This window comes from Camelina sativa, chromosome 18, assembly GCF_000633955.1.
Source record: "Camelina sativa cultivar DH55 chromosome 18, Cs, whole genome shotgun sequence".
In the NCBI taxonomy this organism is placed as follows: Eukaryota; Viridiplantae; Streptophyta; class Magnoliopsida; order Brassicales; family Brassicaceae; genus Camelina; species Camelina sativa.
This window is the reverse complement of record NC_025702.1, coordinates 18,742,064-18,759,368: the sequence shown is the minus strand read 5'-3', so window position 1 is coordinate 18,759,368 and position 17,305 is coordinate 18,742,064. Positions and strand designations below refer to the sequence as shown.

The 17,305-nt window shown below is 34.8% G+C and overlaps 4 protein-coding genes and 1 long non-coding RNA gene across 6 annotated transcripts; all 5 read left to right on the top strand.

Annotated features, from left to right (window-relative positions):
- Positions 1,272-1,622, top strand: LOC109130525 (probable flavonol synthase 5). Its single transcript, XM_019240136.1, has one exon. It carries the CDS (start codon positions 1,272-1,274, stop codon positions 1,620-1,622), a length of 351 nt encoding a protein of 116 aa, XP_019095681.1.
- On the top strand, positions 2,749-14,007 carry LOC104762503 (probable flavonol synthase 5). 2 transcript variants are annotated; one of them, XM_010485807.1, is made up of 4 exons: positions 2,749-3,211; positions 3,343-3,670; positions 3,749-3,900; positions 4,018-4,316. In XM_010485807.1, the coding sequence occupies exons 1-4, from the start codon at positions 2,796-2,798 to the stop codon at positions 4,094-4,096; spliced, it is 975 nt and encodes a 324-aa protein (XP_010484109.1). In that variant the 5' UTR covers positions 2,749-2,795; the 3' UTR covers positions 4,097-4,316. The 2 variants fall into 2 exon arrangements, with proteins under 2 accessions (XP_010484109.1, XP_010484105.1); XM_010485803.2 differs by lacking the exons at positions 2,749-3,211; positions 3,343-3,670; positions 3,749-3,900; positions 4,018-4,316 and adding exons at positions 12,419-12,972; positions 13,131-13,458; positions 13,589-14,007.
- On the top strand, positions 5,896-7,583 carry LOC104762502. The gene is made up of 2 exons (XR_763502.2): positions 5,896-6,467; positions 6,564-7,583. It is a non-coding gene; the product is annotated as an uncharacterized LOC104762502 (long non-coding RNA).
- On the top strand, positions 9,853-11,362 carry LOC104762501 (flavonol synthase 3-like). Its single transcript, XM_010485804.2, has 3 exons — positions 9,853-10,396; positions 10,447-10,776; positions 10,939-11,362. Exons 1-3 carry the CDS (start codon positions 10,019-10,021, stop codon positions 11,155-11,157), a joined length of 927 nt encoding a protein of 308 aa, XP_010484106.2. The 5' UTR covers positions 9,853-10,018; the 3' UTR covers positions 11,158-11,362.
- On the top strand, positions 14,491-16,101 carry LOC104762499 (flavonol synthase 3-like). Its single transcript, XM_010485802.2, has 3 exons — positions 14,491-15,074; positions 15,210-15,537; positions 15,677-16,101. The coding sequence occupies exons 1-3, from the start codon at positions 14,701-14,703 to the stop codon at positions 15,893-15,895; spliced, it is 921 nt and encodes a 306-aa protein (XP_010484104.1). The 5' UTR covers positions 14,491-14,700; the 3' UTR covers positions 15,896-16,101.

The window sequence follows — 17,305 nt, the reverse complement described above, 5'->3', positions numbered from 1 at the left end:
AATCCAATCCATATAATTTTTATTACGCAGAATAACACGATTTAATGAAATTGAATTCCAGAAAAATCGATTACAGAAATAGTGATATAACTATTTAACTAAAGATATTTTTCGTGCAATTATTTTTTTCTACGGCTTAATATTAAACTCCTACATGCATAGCGTATTTAACGTACAAGTTTATTCACATAACGCTTATCTACCAGCTATGGGGTAATAAATTATAACAAATGTAATAATTAAAAAATGAAGTTTTTGTCTTTGTTTACCTACCATCATCAATTTACAATGTAAATATTGTATATATATAATATTATAGACTAATGAGAAAATGTGGACCAAAAAGAATTAACTAATGAGAAATGTTGACCAAAAAAATAAACTATTGAGAAATGTTTTATTATTAAATTCCAGAAGACAGGAAAAGAGTCACATGCATCTTTCGGCATAAATACAAATAAAAGAAGGACGAAGTTTTAGTCTGCAAAAAGCTCCCACCATAAATAAGTTACACAACTTGGAACTGTTATTCTGCATCGTCGAAGTCACAAAACAGTTTTCTGACTGGGTGGAGATGAAGTTTTTATCAATCCAGTAGCCATAGAAACTGTTATTATGCGTTGTGGGAGCTAGTCACAAACAGCATTTTTACTTATGGTAAAGACATAACTAGGTTTAAGAAGATTAATATGTGTCATGTGTTGATCTTTGTAAGTCAACGCCGTATATTTTTCGTAAACATTTGCTAATTGCAATCAATTTCTTTTTTAATTTTCTTTTAGTTAAATATATAAATGTCCAGTGTAGTATTTAAAAAATTATAATAGATAGACGAAGAATCCACGACTTTTTAATGCCATAGAATAATCATTATTAGGCTGGATTAATTGTAACGTGAATAATCCATACGTTTGTTGCTACTTATATATTATCGCCTCTCTAATTTCGATGATAAAGTAGTATAATTCTACAGCTTAATTAATAATGCTTCCATTGATAATCGAGGTACGAAATATTCATATCTATGTTAGTTTTATAATTTGAGCTCTTTATATATAAAAATACGTTTATTAATTAGACCTCGTGGTTTACAAAAATGGTATACATGAAAATTAATACTAACAATGAACATATTTTTATATAAAAATGGTTATTAATTTTCATGTATGCCACATCATCACGAACTTACCTTATTTAAAGCCCCTCTAAGCCTTTTTCTCTTTCTCACACCACACCATAACGGCAACAAAGTTGGATATTAGAGTGGAGCAATGGTAGACGAGAGAGACCAAGATACATCTTCTTCATCTCTCCCATCTTTGAACAAGCAATTGGCAGACACAAATCTTGGAGGAAGCGCGGACGTTCCCGTCGTTGACCTAAGCTTTTCTGATGAAGGTTTTCTGGTGCGTGATTTGGTGAAAGCGAGTGAAGAGTGGGGAGTCTTTCAGGTGGTTAACCATGGGATTCCGATGGAGCTGATGCAGCAGCTACAACTGGCTGGGAAACAGTTCTTCGACCTCCCGGAGACAGAAAAGGACGCTGTGGCGAAAGAGGAAGACTTCGAAGGATACAAGAGGAAGTATCTGNTCGATTACAGAAATAGTGATATAACTATTTAACTAAAGATATTTTTCGTGCAATTATTTTTTTCTACGGCTTAATATTAAACTCCTACATGCATAGCGTATTTAACGTACAAGTTTATTCACATAACGCTTATCTACCAGCTATGGGGTAATAAATTATAACAAATGTAATAATTAAAAAATGAAGTTTTTGTCTTTGTTTACCTACCATCATCAATTTACAATGTAAATATTGTATATATATAATATTATAGACTAATGAGAAAATGTGGACCAAAAAGAATTAACTAATGAGAAATGTTGACCAAAAAAATAAACTATTGAGAAATGTTTTATTATTAAATTCCAGAAGACAGGAAAAGAGTCACATGCATCTTTCGGCATAAATACAAATAAAAGAAGGACGAAGTTTTAGTCTGCAAAAAGCTCCCACCATAAATAAGTTACACAACTTGGAACTGTTATTCTGCATCGTCGAAGTCACAAAACAGTTTTCTGACTGGGTGGAGATGAAGTTTTTATCAATCCAGTAGCCATAGAAACTGTTATTATGCGTTGTGGGAGCTAGTCACAAACAGCATTTTTACTTATGGTAAAGACATAACTAGGTTTAAGAAGATTAATATGTGTCATGTGTTGATCTTTGTAAGTCAACGCCGTATATTTTTCGTAAACATTTGCTAATTGCAATCAATTTCTTTTTTAATTTTCTTTTAGTTAAATATATAAATGTCCAGTGTAGTATTTAAAAAATTATAATAGATAGACGAAGAATCCACGACTTTTTAATGCCATAGAATAATCATTATTAGGCTGGATTAATTGTAACGTGAATAATCCATACGTTTGTTGCTACTTATATATTATCGCCTCTCTAATTTCGATGATAAAGTAGTATAATTCTACAGCTTAATTAATAATGCTTCCATTGATAATCGAGGTACGAAATATTCATATCTATGTTAGTTTTATAATTTGAGCTCTTTATATATAAAAATACGTTTATTAATTAGACCTCGTGGTTTACAAAAATGGTATACATGAAAATTAATACTAACAATGAACATATTTTTATATAAAAATGGTTATTAATTTTCATGTATGCCACATCATCACGAACTTACCTTATTTAAAGCCCCTCTAAGCCTTTTTCTCTTTCTCACACCACACCATAACGGCAACAAAGTTGGATATTAGAGTGGAGCAATGGTAGACGAGAGAGACCAAGATACATCTTCTTCATCTCTCCCATCTTTGAACAAGCAATTGGCAGACACAAATCTTGGAGGAAGCGCGGACGTTCCCGTCGTTGACCTAAGCTTTTCTGATGAAGGTTTTCTGGTGCGTGATTTGGTGAAAGCGAGTGAAGAGTGGGGAGTCTTTCAGGTGGTTAACCATGGGATTCCGATGGAGCTGATGCAGCAGCTACAACTGGCTGGGAAACAGTTCTTCGACCTCCCGGAGACAGAAAAGGACGCTGTGGCGAAAGAGGAAGACTTCGAAGGATACAAGAGGAAGTATCTGGGAGGTATAAACAATTGGGACGAACATCTGTTTCATAGACTCTCCCCACCCTCAATCATCAACTATAAATATTGGCCTAAGAATCCTCCCCAATACAGGTACGTACGTTTTACGTCATTAATTCAAAACCAAGTTGATTGACTCTCATGTTTTACGTTAAAAATAAATTGTCAAAATTTAAATGTTGGATTTTCGTCCATATTAATATATTGGAACATGGTGGTATCAGGGAGGTGACTGAGGAGTATACAAAGCATATGAAGAGGCTAACGGAGAAGATTCTCGGTTGGCTATCAGAGGGACTAGGGTTACCGCGTGTGACGTTGAGTCAAAGTATAGGTGGCGATACGGCAGAGTATGTGCTGAGGATCAATTTCTATCCGCCAACTCAACATTCCGAATTAACCATAGGAGCTGCGGCGCATAGTGATATGGGTGCAATCGCACTCCTTCTCCCCAATGAGGTTCCGGGACTTCAAGCCTTCAAGGACGAACAATGGTTTGACCTTAACTATATCAACTCTGCCATTGTTGTTATCATTGGCGATCAACTCATGGTATGGTTGACTTTTTTTTTTCACTTGAGATTTGCAAATGTTTTTGTGGTTTGATTTGTAGATTCATATTAATTGCAGAGGATGACCAACGGGAGGTTCAAGAACGTGTTTCATAGAGCAAAGACGGATAGGGAAAGATTGAGGATTTCTTGGCCTGTTTTTGTTGCGCCTAGGGATGATATGTCCGTCGGACCTTTGCCGGAGCTTACCGGAGACGAGAATCCTCCCAAATTCGAGACTCTAATATATAAAGATTATATTGACCAGAAGATAAAAGGTTGGGCGCTCGAAGATCTTCCAGTCTACTGANCTTTGCCGGAGCTTACCGGAGACGAGAATCCTCCCAAGTTCGAGACTCTAATATATAAAGACTATATTGACCAGAAGATAAAAGGTTGGGCGCTTGAAGATCTTCCAGTCTACTGAAAATCCTCAAAACCAAGAAACAAATTGAGTATCATCCAACAATATATATCATAATAAGTGATGATGAATTGTTTCTAAGTGATCCTATCAAAGTGTTCAAGAGTTTCTTCCCGTTTCGTTTTCGAGTTACGTTCTTATTTACAGACAAGTGTTTGTTGATAATTGTTCTTTCTTCTTTCGGAGTTTATATATATATGCTAATATGCATGGTATTGGTAAATGGTAACAAATAAAAAATATTAATATGGTTTGAGGCCGGTTTCTTCTATAAATCCGTGTTCGTTAATTTCTTCTTTGAGGTTTTCTCCTATATATGGTGCATTAAACTATTTCGGGAACAGAAAAAATATATACAATCGTGGAAAATTTAAGTGTTTATTAATTTTTATGGTTAAACTGAAGTAGTTCGTTTGGGTTTGGTTTGATCAATATATAATAGATTTTACAATATTACAAAGTGTTAGTCTTCACTCTTCACTCGCTTTCACCTGAATCAAAAAAGTCCTGCGTATAATCTACTACCCAAAATGCTGGATATGTTCAGCTAAAGCGGATCACGGCTTCACAAGCATTATTTCCGAAAGGCTCCTCTGCCGGGACGGAACGCATTTGTAGCCACCCAACCAATGGATGATATTCTTTTAAACGATCATTTGTAATGATATTTTACTATTTTTTCAATACTTTTGCATAGTTTATAAAAGTATAAAACTCTCGTCACCTGGGTTCGAATAGCATTGGCCATGGAAATTTAAAATTTAATATGGTTTTTCCCGTTGCAGAAGATTAATCTTTGGGTCTAAAAATCCTTTAGGATCACTTCTAAGTTATCGAAAAAAATATATATACGACCTTATAACTAAATTTTCTGCCTCCTCATTAAGAACATCATTTCTCTTAACATAATTTTTCAAAAAAAAAATAGTAAATAGGAGATTTGCCAAGAGGAGGGATATATAATATTACAAAATCTATTTGCTTATTAGTTTATCACCCACCACCTATGGAGTGAGAAGGTAATTATGAATACAGTTTTGGAAATATATTTTTTACGTTTTATGAAACTTGGTTTTTCTTTAGCTTAATATTAAACTCATACATGATACATGCGTAGCGTATTTTTAATATATTCAAGCTTATTTACATATAAAAACGCTTATCTACCAGCTATATGCAGTAATCAATTTTAACGAATGTAATATTTTAAAAATCAAGTTTTTGTCTTTGTTTACCTACCATCATCAATTGACAATATAATATTAATTGTATATAGAATATTTTTTGGTAGTAATATTGTATATATAATATAGACTCATGAGAAAATGTGGACCAAAAAAATAAACTAATTAATGAGAAATGTCGAAGTTACAAAACAGCTTTCTGACTGGGTAGAGATGAAGTTTTTATCGATGCAGTAGCCATAGAATTAAACTGTTATTATGCTTAGGCATCGTGGGAGCTAGTCACACACTAGGTTTAAGAAGATTAATCTGTGCATGTGTTGATCTTGGTAAGTCAACGCGGTAATATTTTACAGCTGCCTAAACTGTGTTCTAGACTAATTCTTGCACTCTCTGTTTGATTGCAACATGCAAGTCTATTGTAATTTCGTCCAATGTGATGTAGACATTTGATCTTATCTCAATTATACGATGGACCCACTACGTTTTACATGGCAGAGAACAATTATTAGGCTGTGGCAGCGTTTACCAACTACTAGTTGTCTACTTGTTTGTTGATATTTATAAGTGACGTCCGAGTAATGGCTCTATCTATGATCGAGATACGACATAAGATATTTATCAAAAAAACAAAAATTAGGTATATTTATTATTATATACAGCATGCAGTTTAATATTATCATATTAAATCTGATATAAAGGCTTCTCTTCTCCGTTTCACACACCTTTCACAGTAAGAAAGACTAACTTGGACACTAGAGTGAAGCCATGGAAGACGAAAAAAACCACAACACATCTTCTTCGTCTCTCCCGTCTTTGTGTAAGAAATTGGCGAGCTCAACTCTTGGGGGTGTTCTGTGACTGGACGTTCCCGTGGTTGATCTAAGCGTTTCTGATGAAGAGCTTTTGGTGCGTGAGGTGACGGAAGCGAGCCAAGAATGGGGAGTTTTTCAGGTGGTCAACCACGGGATTCCAACGGAGCTGATGCAGCAGCTGCAAGTGGTTGGGAAGCAGTTTTTCGACCTCCCGGAGGCAGAAAAGGAAGCTATGGCGAAAGGGGAGGACTTCGAAGGATACAGGAGGAACTATCTACAAGGTATTGAGGCTTGGGACGAACATCTCTTTCACAGAATCTCCCCACCCTCAATCGTCAAATATGAATACTGGCCTAAGAATCCTCCCCAATACAGGTAACGTACGTACCCGTATGAGTTATTATTTAAAAACCAATCAGCAATAAGGTGGACTGACTCATGTTTATATATGTTAAACTTTGCTTCATTAAGAAATTATCAAATTTTAATTTGATGATATATTGGGACTATTAATAATCAAGTTCCTGCAGTTCAAACAGAAGCCCAGTCTTCTGCTTTTGAGTCCAAGGCCTTAGAAGATATGGGCTGTAATCAGAAAAGCAAGCCCAACAATAATTTGTCCTCATTCTGCAACGGTAACATAGTGATTACGAAGGAGCCTAGGGTAAACATCACTACACATACATCATTGATGGGGAGCCAAGGGTATCAAATCTGTTATGCAGAGAGAGTTGTTGGACTGTGAACCCCGTACGTTGATGAGTTGGTAAGGACGTACGACTTGTCTCAGTCCCACGGTTTGTCTCGGGTGTTGTCGCAATCAATCTTGTTGTCGCAATCACTCTTGTTGTCGCAATCGCTCTGTTACCATTGCAGAGTGAGGACAAATTATTGTTGGGCTTGCTTTTCTGATTACAGCCCATATCTTCTAAGACCTTGGATTCAAAAGCAGAGAAGACTAGGCTTCTGTTTGAACTGCAGGAACTTGATTATTAATAGGGACGTGGCGATTTCAGGGAAGTGAATGAGGAGTACACAAGGCATATAAAGAAGCTAACAGAGAAAATTCTTGGTTGGTTATCAGAAGGACTAGGGTTATCCCCCGTGGTGGTGTTGCAAAGTTTAGGTGGCGAAACGGCAGAGTATTTGATTAGTTACAATTACAATCCACCGTCTCCAAAATCGAAATTAGCCTTTGGAGGCGCGGCGCACACCGATATAGGGGCAATCACACTCCTCATCCCCAATGAGGTTCCTGGACTTCAACGACGAAAAATGATTGGTCACACACATTGTGTAGATGAAATTATTTAGTTCGTGATTTTCACGAAAACGAGATACACGATCTAGAGAATAAATCTTCTAGAAAAGAGTAATTTTTTCTTTGTTTTGGCGTTAAGCTAAAATAGTTCAATATCTATTTTTATATAATTTTGGTGTACCTAAATGCACTATAATTCTATGACGATATTACCATTACTAGGTTTTGAACCCACTCTACGCATGAGTTTATTTGATATATTCTGATAAAAATTATATATGATTGGTTACGGTAATAAAATATTATCTCATAAAAAATTAAAATTAGTACTAAGGAAAAAAATTAAATTTCAGATACGCAATTTTTAAAAATATAAAAATCAGTTGTGTTATAAAATCAAATCTGATAAAAAAAATCATAAATTTTACTTGATGTCCAGGCGAGGCAAATCAAACTGATGACCTCACATATTCTAAACCATTTTCTTTGACCACCAGAAAAACGAAACAATTTTATAATCATGAAATTAACTCGTTTTCATATTTAATTGATCGCTACCACCTATGTTTTCGTGTTTTTTTTTCAATATTTTTTTATTTTTTATATTCTTTCTTGTCATTTTCATTGTCAAATTTTGTGTTAATTGTCATCGCAACTTTTACCGTTTGGTTATTCGTTATACTCTTTTTCTTCTTCTTTCTCGTCAACTTCTTCACATTCTTCCACTGAGAAACCTTTTTTTAGACTACCACACAACTTGTTAACCCATCAAACTCCATGAACAAAATCATTTCTTTTCTCATAAAATTTGTGAAATTCATGATTACGAGCATAGTCAACACATACACCCAATTATTGACAATTTTATCCATATACTTATTTGGTTTTAGATCCATGCGTTTAGAAACTTCTCAAACCAAAATCCTTACTTGGTTTATAATATTTTAAAAACATAATAAAATATACTAATAAATATATATTTAATATGAATCATATGATATTTAGAGATATAAGTACACTATAAGAACATATTAATTATAAATAAATAATATCAATTATATTATATCATCAAATAATATCAACCATATCATATTATCAAATAGCCGTAACCGTATATAACAATAACCGCTTGAACCATAACCGTATTTAAACGTAACCGTTTAACCGTTTGTTAAACGGTTCTGGTTAAGGTTACAAAATTTCTAACCATAACTGATGGTTAATAAACCTTAACTGTGACAACCGTAACCCTGGTCATGCCTATGCATAGCTAATAAAACATGTGTGTTTGTCGTCCATCTTTCTTCTTTAAACCTCAAAATTTGACTCAAACATCAAATTAAGCTCAAGCGATGTCAATCTTTCTTCCTTAGACCCACAAATAAAAAAATTAATGAAAAAATATCAACTCATCTATAAAATCATACACAAAAATATGTTTTACAACTCATAAGAAATAAAAAGCACAAATATAGATAAATAAGATAATTTATGTTTTGCATCAATATTTATAATATTTTAAACTTTTAAAAGGTTTCGAAATATAAAATTTGAACCTTTTAAAAACTTTCAATATTTATAATATTTTAAACTTTTAAAATTTAAAACTTATAATATATAAAAACTTTTTAAAAGCTAAGAACTTTTAAAAGTTTCAGTATTTATAATATTTAAACTTTTAAAATTTTTAAATATTATAATATTTTTTTGAAACTGTTTAAAGTTTTAATTTGATCAAATAAAAAACCAGATCAAACCAAATAAAACTTTTAAACTTGGACGTCTGATAAATCAAGCTTTCATGCTCATTTGTTGTTGGAAGCATATTAATCTTATTTATACTGGTTCCGAACCATTGTCTAAAAACTTTATAGCCGGTGTGGGATATTGTGCTTAGTACTTTGATTTCCATAAATTTAAAATTTTCCTTTTTCTAAAAAATTCTGTAAATTTAAAAAATGTTAATGAATGACATGTCAAATCATGATAGGTTGTTTAAAATAATTTTTAATATAGAAAATTCTGGAAATTGTATAAAATGTTAATAAGTGATATGTCAAATTTCTATTGATTGTTTAAAATCCTAGATGGACACCCTTAGGAACTTATAGCTCCTACTTTTTATTATTATAGATTATCGTTTTGCATATTATTTTAGTTTTATTTTTTTTGGAAAGTTGGTTAAAATTTAATATTGAGGGAAAAACCAATTATATATTTTAACGTTAAAAAATATCTGATTGATGTTACATTCAAATGTAATTTACTTTGTTTAACCTAAAAGATAAATACATTTTAACTTGCTGTATTAGTTTACGTGTAGGTTATATATTATATCAAAATATAACAAAATGCTCTCTTTATAGATAAAAATGAAAATCTTTCATTATTTTACTCAGTGCACATTATAACACATGATTTAAAAAAAAACAATGAAACCAATTCTCAAAAACTTAAATATATATAATGTTTATTTCTTTATCGATTTTAAAATTATAGTATCGCAAGCAGTGTAACAGACAACCAGAATCAATATCCTATCTAAAATTCATACCTTCTCTTTCCAATCAACGTTACGTACGTCTCTAAACCATTAAGCTAGCTATATTACGAACCAAATCCGCCCATAGCTAGATGAGATTAAAAGTACTAAAAAAAAACCACCATGGAGACAAATACAAATCAAGAGAATGCTTCGCTGGATATCCCTGTCATTGATCTAAGTAACCAGGATGAAGAGCTTGTGGCACGTGCGGTGGTCAAAGCGAGCGAAGAGTGGGGGATTTTTCAGGTGGTCAATCACGGAATCCCGCCGGAGCTGATACGGCGGTTGCAAGAAGTGGGGAAGAAGTTTTTCGAGCTGCCCGAGACAGAGAAGGAGGCCGTCTCGAAGCCAAAGGACTCCATGGACACAGAAGGATACAGAACCATGTACCAGAAAGATCTAGAAGGTAGGGACGCATGGGTTGATCATCTCTTTCACCGTATCTGGCCCCCGTCCAGAGTCACTTACAGATTTTGGCCTAAGAACCCACGAGAATACATGTAAGAAACAATCCACTCATTCGAACTTAGCATTAATCATCCAAATACTTGGAAGTGAATGAAGAGTACGCAAGTCACTTAAAGAAGCTATCCGAGAAAATCATGGAATGGTTATCAGAGGGATTAGGGTTAAGGCGTGAGGCATTGAAGGAAGGTCTAGGCGGCGAGACGGTGGAGTATCTAATGAAGATTAATTACTATCCACCGTGTGCAGATCCTGATCTGGTCGTGGGAGCTCCTGATCACACTGATGTCAATGGAATCACACTCTTAGTCGCTAATGAGGCTTTAGGACTTCAGGCGCTCAAAGATGACCTCTGGATCGACGCAAAGTGCAACCCTTCTGGGATCATCGCCATCATTGGTGACCAAATCCTAGTAAGAAGTTTATGAATTTGAGAGACCATAGTTAGTTAGTCATTATGTGTGTTTCCATAGGTTTCGTAGAACCATGCATGCATGGGTTTTTAAAGAAGTATCATATAAAATTTTAGGTTAATTAATTTTTTCTTGGGATTATATATATTGTGGATCTTGCAGAGGATAAGCAATGGAAAGTATAAGAGTGTGCAGCATAGAGCGACGAGGGATAAGGAGAAGACGAGAATCTCGTGGCCGGTTTTTGTGGAATCTAGCCTTGATCACGTTTTCGGACCTTTGCCGGAGCTAATTTCCGGCGAGGATAGTGCTCCCAAGTTTAAGCCTTATGTCTACAAAGACTTCAAATTTCGTAAGCTGAAGAAGCTTAGTCTCGACTGAGATGAAAATCTCATAACAGAGAAACAGAGATGAGTTGCTCATGATCATGTAAGACTTGTTTCTTTATTGGGTTTATTGCGTCTTCTTCAATAATAAGTGTTGAAGTGTTATGTAATAATCAAATTACAGCATTGTGTGTGTGTGTCATGTATGTCGTATCGTTTTCGTAATTTAATATGATTAAATTTGGATTGTAATGTTTTAACCGCATTATCTGTTATCAAATCGCAATATTACAAACTACCCTAAATACTTTTATTTTTTGTTAAGACTACCCTAAATAATTTATTTTCTTTTTTTTTGTCATCAACTTAAATAGTTCAATACCTATTAATTAACCTTAATAAAGATGAGTTTAACTTGTTGTATTAGAACACTTGTATCGGTAAATTGAAATTGGATATCTGAAGTACTCTTTCACTGATTTATATATCAACTTCTAGAAAACCGTATTTTTAGAGACTCACGATTGTGATGCTCTACCTTACATTGTCATCAATAGACGTAAAGCAAAGGCCATACTTATGAAATGCTCTTCTACTCCAACTCCAAGAGAGTATGGCAGTAAGCGTTGAAGTGATTTTTTATTGTTGAAAATTTATAAAGTGTTTTTTTAATGAGACAAAAAGCAAATTGTTACTGAAAAAAAAAATGTTAAATCCACGAGAAGGGCAAACTTAGATTTGATAATGTTTATGTATCAAGGGCATCACCATCTACAACCCTATTAATACCAAATCTTATCGCAACTTACCCTCCGATCAACGTCTCTAAACCATTATTTATACGTACACGATATAAATGAGTAAAACATTTAAATTTGTTTCTTTATTTGGTTTATTGCGTCTACTTTAATAATTGAAGTGTTATCTACTAGTACACTCATTATTAAAGTAGACGCAATAATATTTGTAGAAAAATGTAATAATACAAAATAGCTAGCTTATAACCTAAATAATTCCTGTTAAAAATATTTGAAGGATAATTCTTTCTAATTCGTCGTCAAGCTAAAATAGTCCAATATCTATTTTTATATAATTTCAGTGTACCTAATGCAATATTATTATTGTGGTGACTATAATTTTATGACGATGATACCATATTATTCTCTTTTCATTTCTTGGAGAGTTGGTAAGAATATAATATTGAGGGAAATAACAAATTATTTAGAAGTTTAAAAAATATATGATTGATGTTACATTCAAATTAATGTAATTTACATTTAAAATGAGTGTGCTGTAATCTATTTATCGAACATGTTTATAGGGTTAAAAAAAAAATCTAGCTCAAATATTTAAGCCCCTCTAGCCATCTCCTCTTTTTGCTCACGCCTGCCTTTGATAGGTGGCCTATCACATATAAGAAAAATCAACTTAGACACTAGAGTGAGGCCATGGATGACGAGAGAAACCACAACACATCTTCTTCGTCCCTCCCGTCTCTGTGTAAGCAATCGGCGAGCTCAACTCATCGGGGAAGCCTGGAACTGGACATTCCCGTCGTTGATCTAAGCGTTTCTGATGAAAAGTTCCTGATGCGTGAGGTGACGAAATCGAGTGAAGAGTGGGGAATTTTTCAGGTGGTTAACCATGGGATTCCAACGGATCTGATCCGGCAGCTGCAAGTGGTTGGAAAACAATTCTTCGACCTCCCGGAGGCAGAAAAGGAAGCGGTGGCGAAAGAAGAAGACATTGAAGGATACAAGAGGAACTATCTAGAAGGTATTAAGGCTTGGGACGAACATCTGAGTCACAGACTCTCCCCAGCCTCTGTTATCAATTATAAATATTGGCCTAAGAATCCTCCCCAGTACAGGTACGTTTCTAATATAATCATATTAAATAGTAATTCAAAAACCACTTGGTACGTAGAGTGACTAATGCATGTTTTTACGTTATACTTTATTTCGCCTAACAAAATCTCAAATTCAAAAGTTGGATCTTTGCTGATATATTGGGGCATGGCCGTTTCAGGGAGGTGAATGAGGAGTACACGAGGCATATGAAGAAGCTAACAGAGAAAATTCTTGGTTGGTTATCAGAGGGACTAGGGTTACCTTCAGTGGCGTTGTTGCAAAATTTAGGTGGCGAAATGGCAGAGTATGTGATCAGGGTCAATTACTATCAGCCGTCTCCAAAATCGGACTTAGCCATAGGAGCCGCTGTGCACACGGATGTAGGGGCAATCACACTCCTCATCCCCAACGAGGTTCCTGGACTTCAAGTCTTCAAGGAAGAACAATGGCTTGACGTTGAGTATATCAACTCAGCTGTGGTTGTCTTCATTGGCGATCAACTCATGGTCTCGTTGACTGTTATTTTTTTTTCTTTCTGTTTGTCCTTAATTTAGTTATATATTATGATAAAATATATATTGTTTTATTGAGTTGGAAATGTTTGGGAATTGATTTGTGGATTAAAATATATTGCAGAGGATGAGCAACGGGAGGTACAAGAACGTGCTTCACAGAGCAAAGTTGGATAAGGAGAATGTGAGGATGTCGTGGCCGGTTTTTGTTGCGCCTAGGCATGATTTGTTAGTCGGACCTTTGCCGGAGCTTACCGGAGACGAGAATCCTCCAAAATTCGAGACTTTGGTTTATCAAGACTATCTGCACCAGACCTTTGAAAAATGGGCGCTCGACAAGCTATACAGTTCATAAAGAATCGTCTATAATATTGATAATTACCCATATTAACAAGAATCCTTCAATAAATTATTATGATGAACTACTGTCCAAGTCTTTCGTATCCAATTTATGTTGTTTTTCTGCAAGTTATGTTCAAATGATTATTGTTTTTAATTTTGTCTTAAAGTGTTTTTTACACATAATAAATGATAATTCTCACACTTAACACATAATTTGTCCATTTTAATACTATTTAAGGGTATTTGTTGTTTACGTATAAAAAACATAAAATTAAAATCAAAATTAACTCAGTACTGACTCTCTCAGTTATAGTTCTCAATAATTTAAAAAATTGATGTCATTCATTCACATTGTGTAGATAACTATTTAGTTAGTGATTAATGCACGATCAAGAACGAGATACACGATGTTACACTGTATAGAATAATCTTCTAGAAAAAATAGTAACAATACCCAGCGTGTGACCTAAATAATTCTTTCTATTCAATATTAATTTTCATATTATTTTCTTTTCAATTCTTAGAAAGTCGGCAGGAATTCAATATTGAGGGAAATAACCAATTATTTAGAAGTGAAAACATCTGATTGATGTTGCATTCAAATATAATATATAATATACTTACTTATTAGGTTACCTAATATACTTACTTATTCAGTTGAACTCGATGTATTAGTTCTTACGTTGTCAATCAAAGTTAAGTTAGCGCAAGCAGTGTCCCACACGAACAACAGGCGACCCCAATCATACGTCACCTCCCCTATGTAAAATTCATACCGCAACTTCTCTCTCTGATCACTTAAGTCTCTAAACCACTAAGTTATAGTACGATCCAAATCCGCCATTATTTCCAACGAAAACAAAGGAGAAGAGATTAATAATACTGAAAACCACAATGGAGGTATATACAAACCAAGACATTTCTTCGGCGGACATCCCCGTCATTGACCTAAGTAACCAGGAGGAAAAGCTTGTGGCACGTGCGGTTGTAAAAGCGAGCGAAGAGTGGGGGATTTTTCAGGTGGTTAACCACGGAATCCCAACGGAGCTGATAGGGCGGTTGCAAGACGTGGGATCCCACTTCTTTGAGCTTCCGGAGTCGGAGAAGGAAGCTGTAGCAAAGCCAGAGGACTCCATGGACATAGAAGGATACATGACCAAGTACGAGGATGCAGCTAGAAACGCATGGGTCGATCATCTCTTTCACAGGATCTGGCCACCTTCGAAAGTTAACTACAGATTCTGGCCTAAAAACCCTCCTGAATACAGGTATAAGATCGATCCACTCATTGCTAATACATTATATATATATCGGTCTTAATTAAGTTACATTACATGTTTATAAAAACTTAGACTTAATCCTCAAAAACAATTTTTTTTTTTACCACGCGCGGGTTATGACAGGGAGGTGAATGAGGAGTACGCAAGTCACATGAAGAAGCTAGCAGAGAAAATCATGGAATGGTTATCAGAAGGGTTAGGGTTACAGCGTGAGGCGTTGAAGGAAGGTCTAGGGGGCGAAACGGTGGAGTATCTGATGAAGATCAATTACTATCCGCCGTGTCCGGATATGGATTTGGTTCTTGGAGTTCCTGGTCACTCCGATATCAATGGTATCACGCTCTTGGTCGCTAATGAGCCCTTAGGACTCCAGGTGTTCAAAGATGACCACTGGATAGATGCAAAGTATACCACTTCTGGGATCATCGTCATCATTGGTGATCAATTTCTAGTAAGACGTTTATGAATTTGAGAGACCATAGTTAGTTAGTTAGCCATTATGTGTATTTCCATAGGTTTCATGTGATAAAAGTCCATGCATGGTTTTTTAAAGACGTTCCATATTATTCTTGGAATTGTGGATTTTGCAGAGGATGAGCAATGGGAAGTATAAGAGTGTGCAGCATAGAGCGACGAGGGATAAGGAGAAGACGAGAATCTCGTGGCCGGTTTTTGTGGAATCTAACCTTGATCATGTCTACGGACCTTTGCCGGAGCTAATTTCCGGCGACGATGGTGCTCCCAAATTTAAGTCTTATGTCTATAAAGATTACAAATTTCGTAAGCTTAATTGGCTTACTCTTGACTGAGAAGAAAATCTCATAACCAAAAACAGATGAGGTCAGATCATGACCAATTGTTTCTTTATTGGGTTATTGCGTCTGCTTTGATAACGAGTGTTGAAGTTATTTTTCTATATTATTTATCAAGCTTAGCATTGTGTATGTGGTGTGTTGTACGTATTTTAAAATAATCAAATTTGGATTGTAACGTTTTAATCGCATTATTTTATCTACGTTGATCTCTCGGTTACTATTTTGTTTTTTAGCTCTCAGGTAAGTGTTATTCGATAGCTTTCACGTTTCCTTTTTTTTTTTTTTTTGCACAAACTCTTTCACGTTTCCTTTTATCCAATTATTTGAGACAAAAATTTTGCTGTCTTTCTTTGATTAGCCAATATTTCATGGACTTTACGTGGATTTTAATTTTTGCTAAATTTAAATTTCCACGTGGGATTAGTCTTGAAATTTAAACCAAGTCTTGTGAGTTTTTTCTTCTCAATTCATAAACCAAATCATGTCGGTCTCCGGGAAAAACAGCTTTTTCATACTTGGACAAAGTCCATGTATTCGATTCATACATCGGACTATGACTTGTGCGTTAAAATACATTGACTTTAGAAAATAAAAACTACATACCTCAACTATTGTTTTTGTGCTAACATATACAAAAACATGATTAATTAGTAACTCTGTTAATTTCTCTGTTAAGCCAATCTGACGTGAAATCCACGTGTGAAGGTAGAAGCAAACGACGTCTTTTTGGTTTATTTGAGAGTGTTAATTTTTGCCCAAAACGACGTCGTTTCTCATTTTTCCCTAAATCTATCTCTTTTCCTCGAATCGATCTCTCTCGCAAAAGAACCCTAGCGTTTGGGGATTTCGGGGTTTCCAGTTAATCGGAAAAAATAGGATCCAATGTCTTCGTCATCTAGTTCGGGTAAGTTTGGTTTTGTGTTTGGTTTAATTTCAATTGTTCAATTTCGAAAATATAGATGCAGAATTTTTATGTGGGAATTTGGCTTAGAATTGAGCTTCACACATCGTGGACCAGAAAGAGGAATACCTAAAAAAAGTAGATGTGGTGCATCGTCTATAATCAAGACTTCATAAACATTGAAGAATCCAGGGAGAATTTTTCATTGTTGTCCTTACGGCTCAAAGGAAAATAATGGACATTTGTTCAAATGGACCGATATATCCATGGTGGAAGAGATGGAAGAGGTTGAGATTGTTGTTGAGAAGTTGAAAGGAGATGTGGGAAGGTTAGAGAAAGGGCTATATGATGTGGAAGCTGAGATGGAGAGTTTAGCAATGGAGACACGCACATGTGAGGCCGTATCGAACAGCTACGGAAATGAAATTCAAGCCATCAAAGCTGTTGCAGAAGGATGTGAGAAGGAGATTGGAGAACTTAAAGCTGTGATTGCTTGTTGTGAG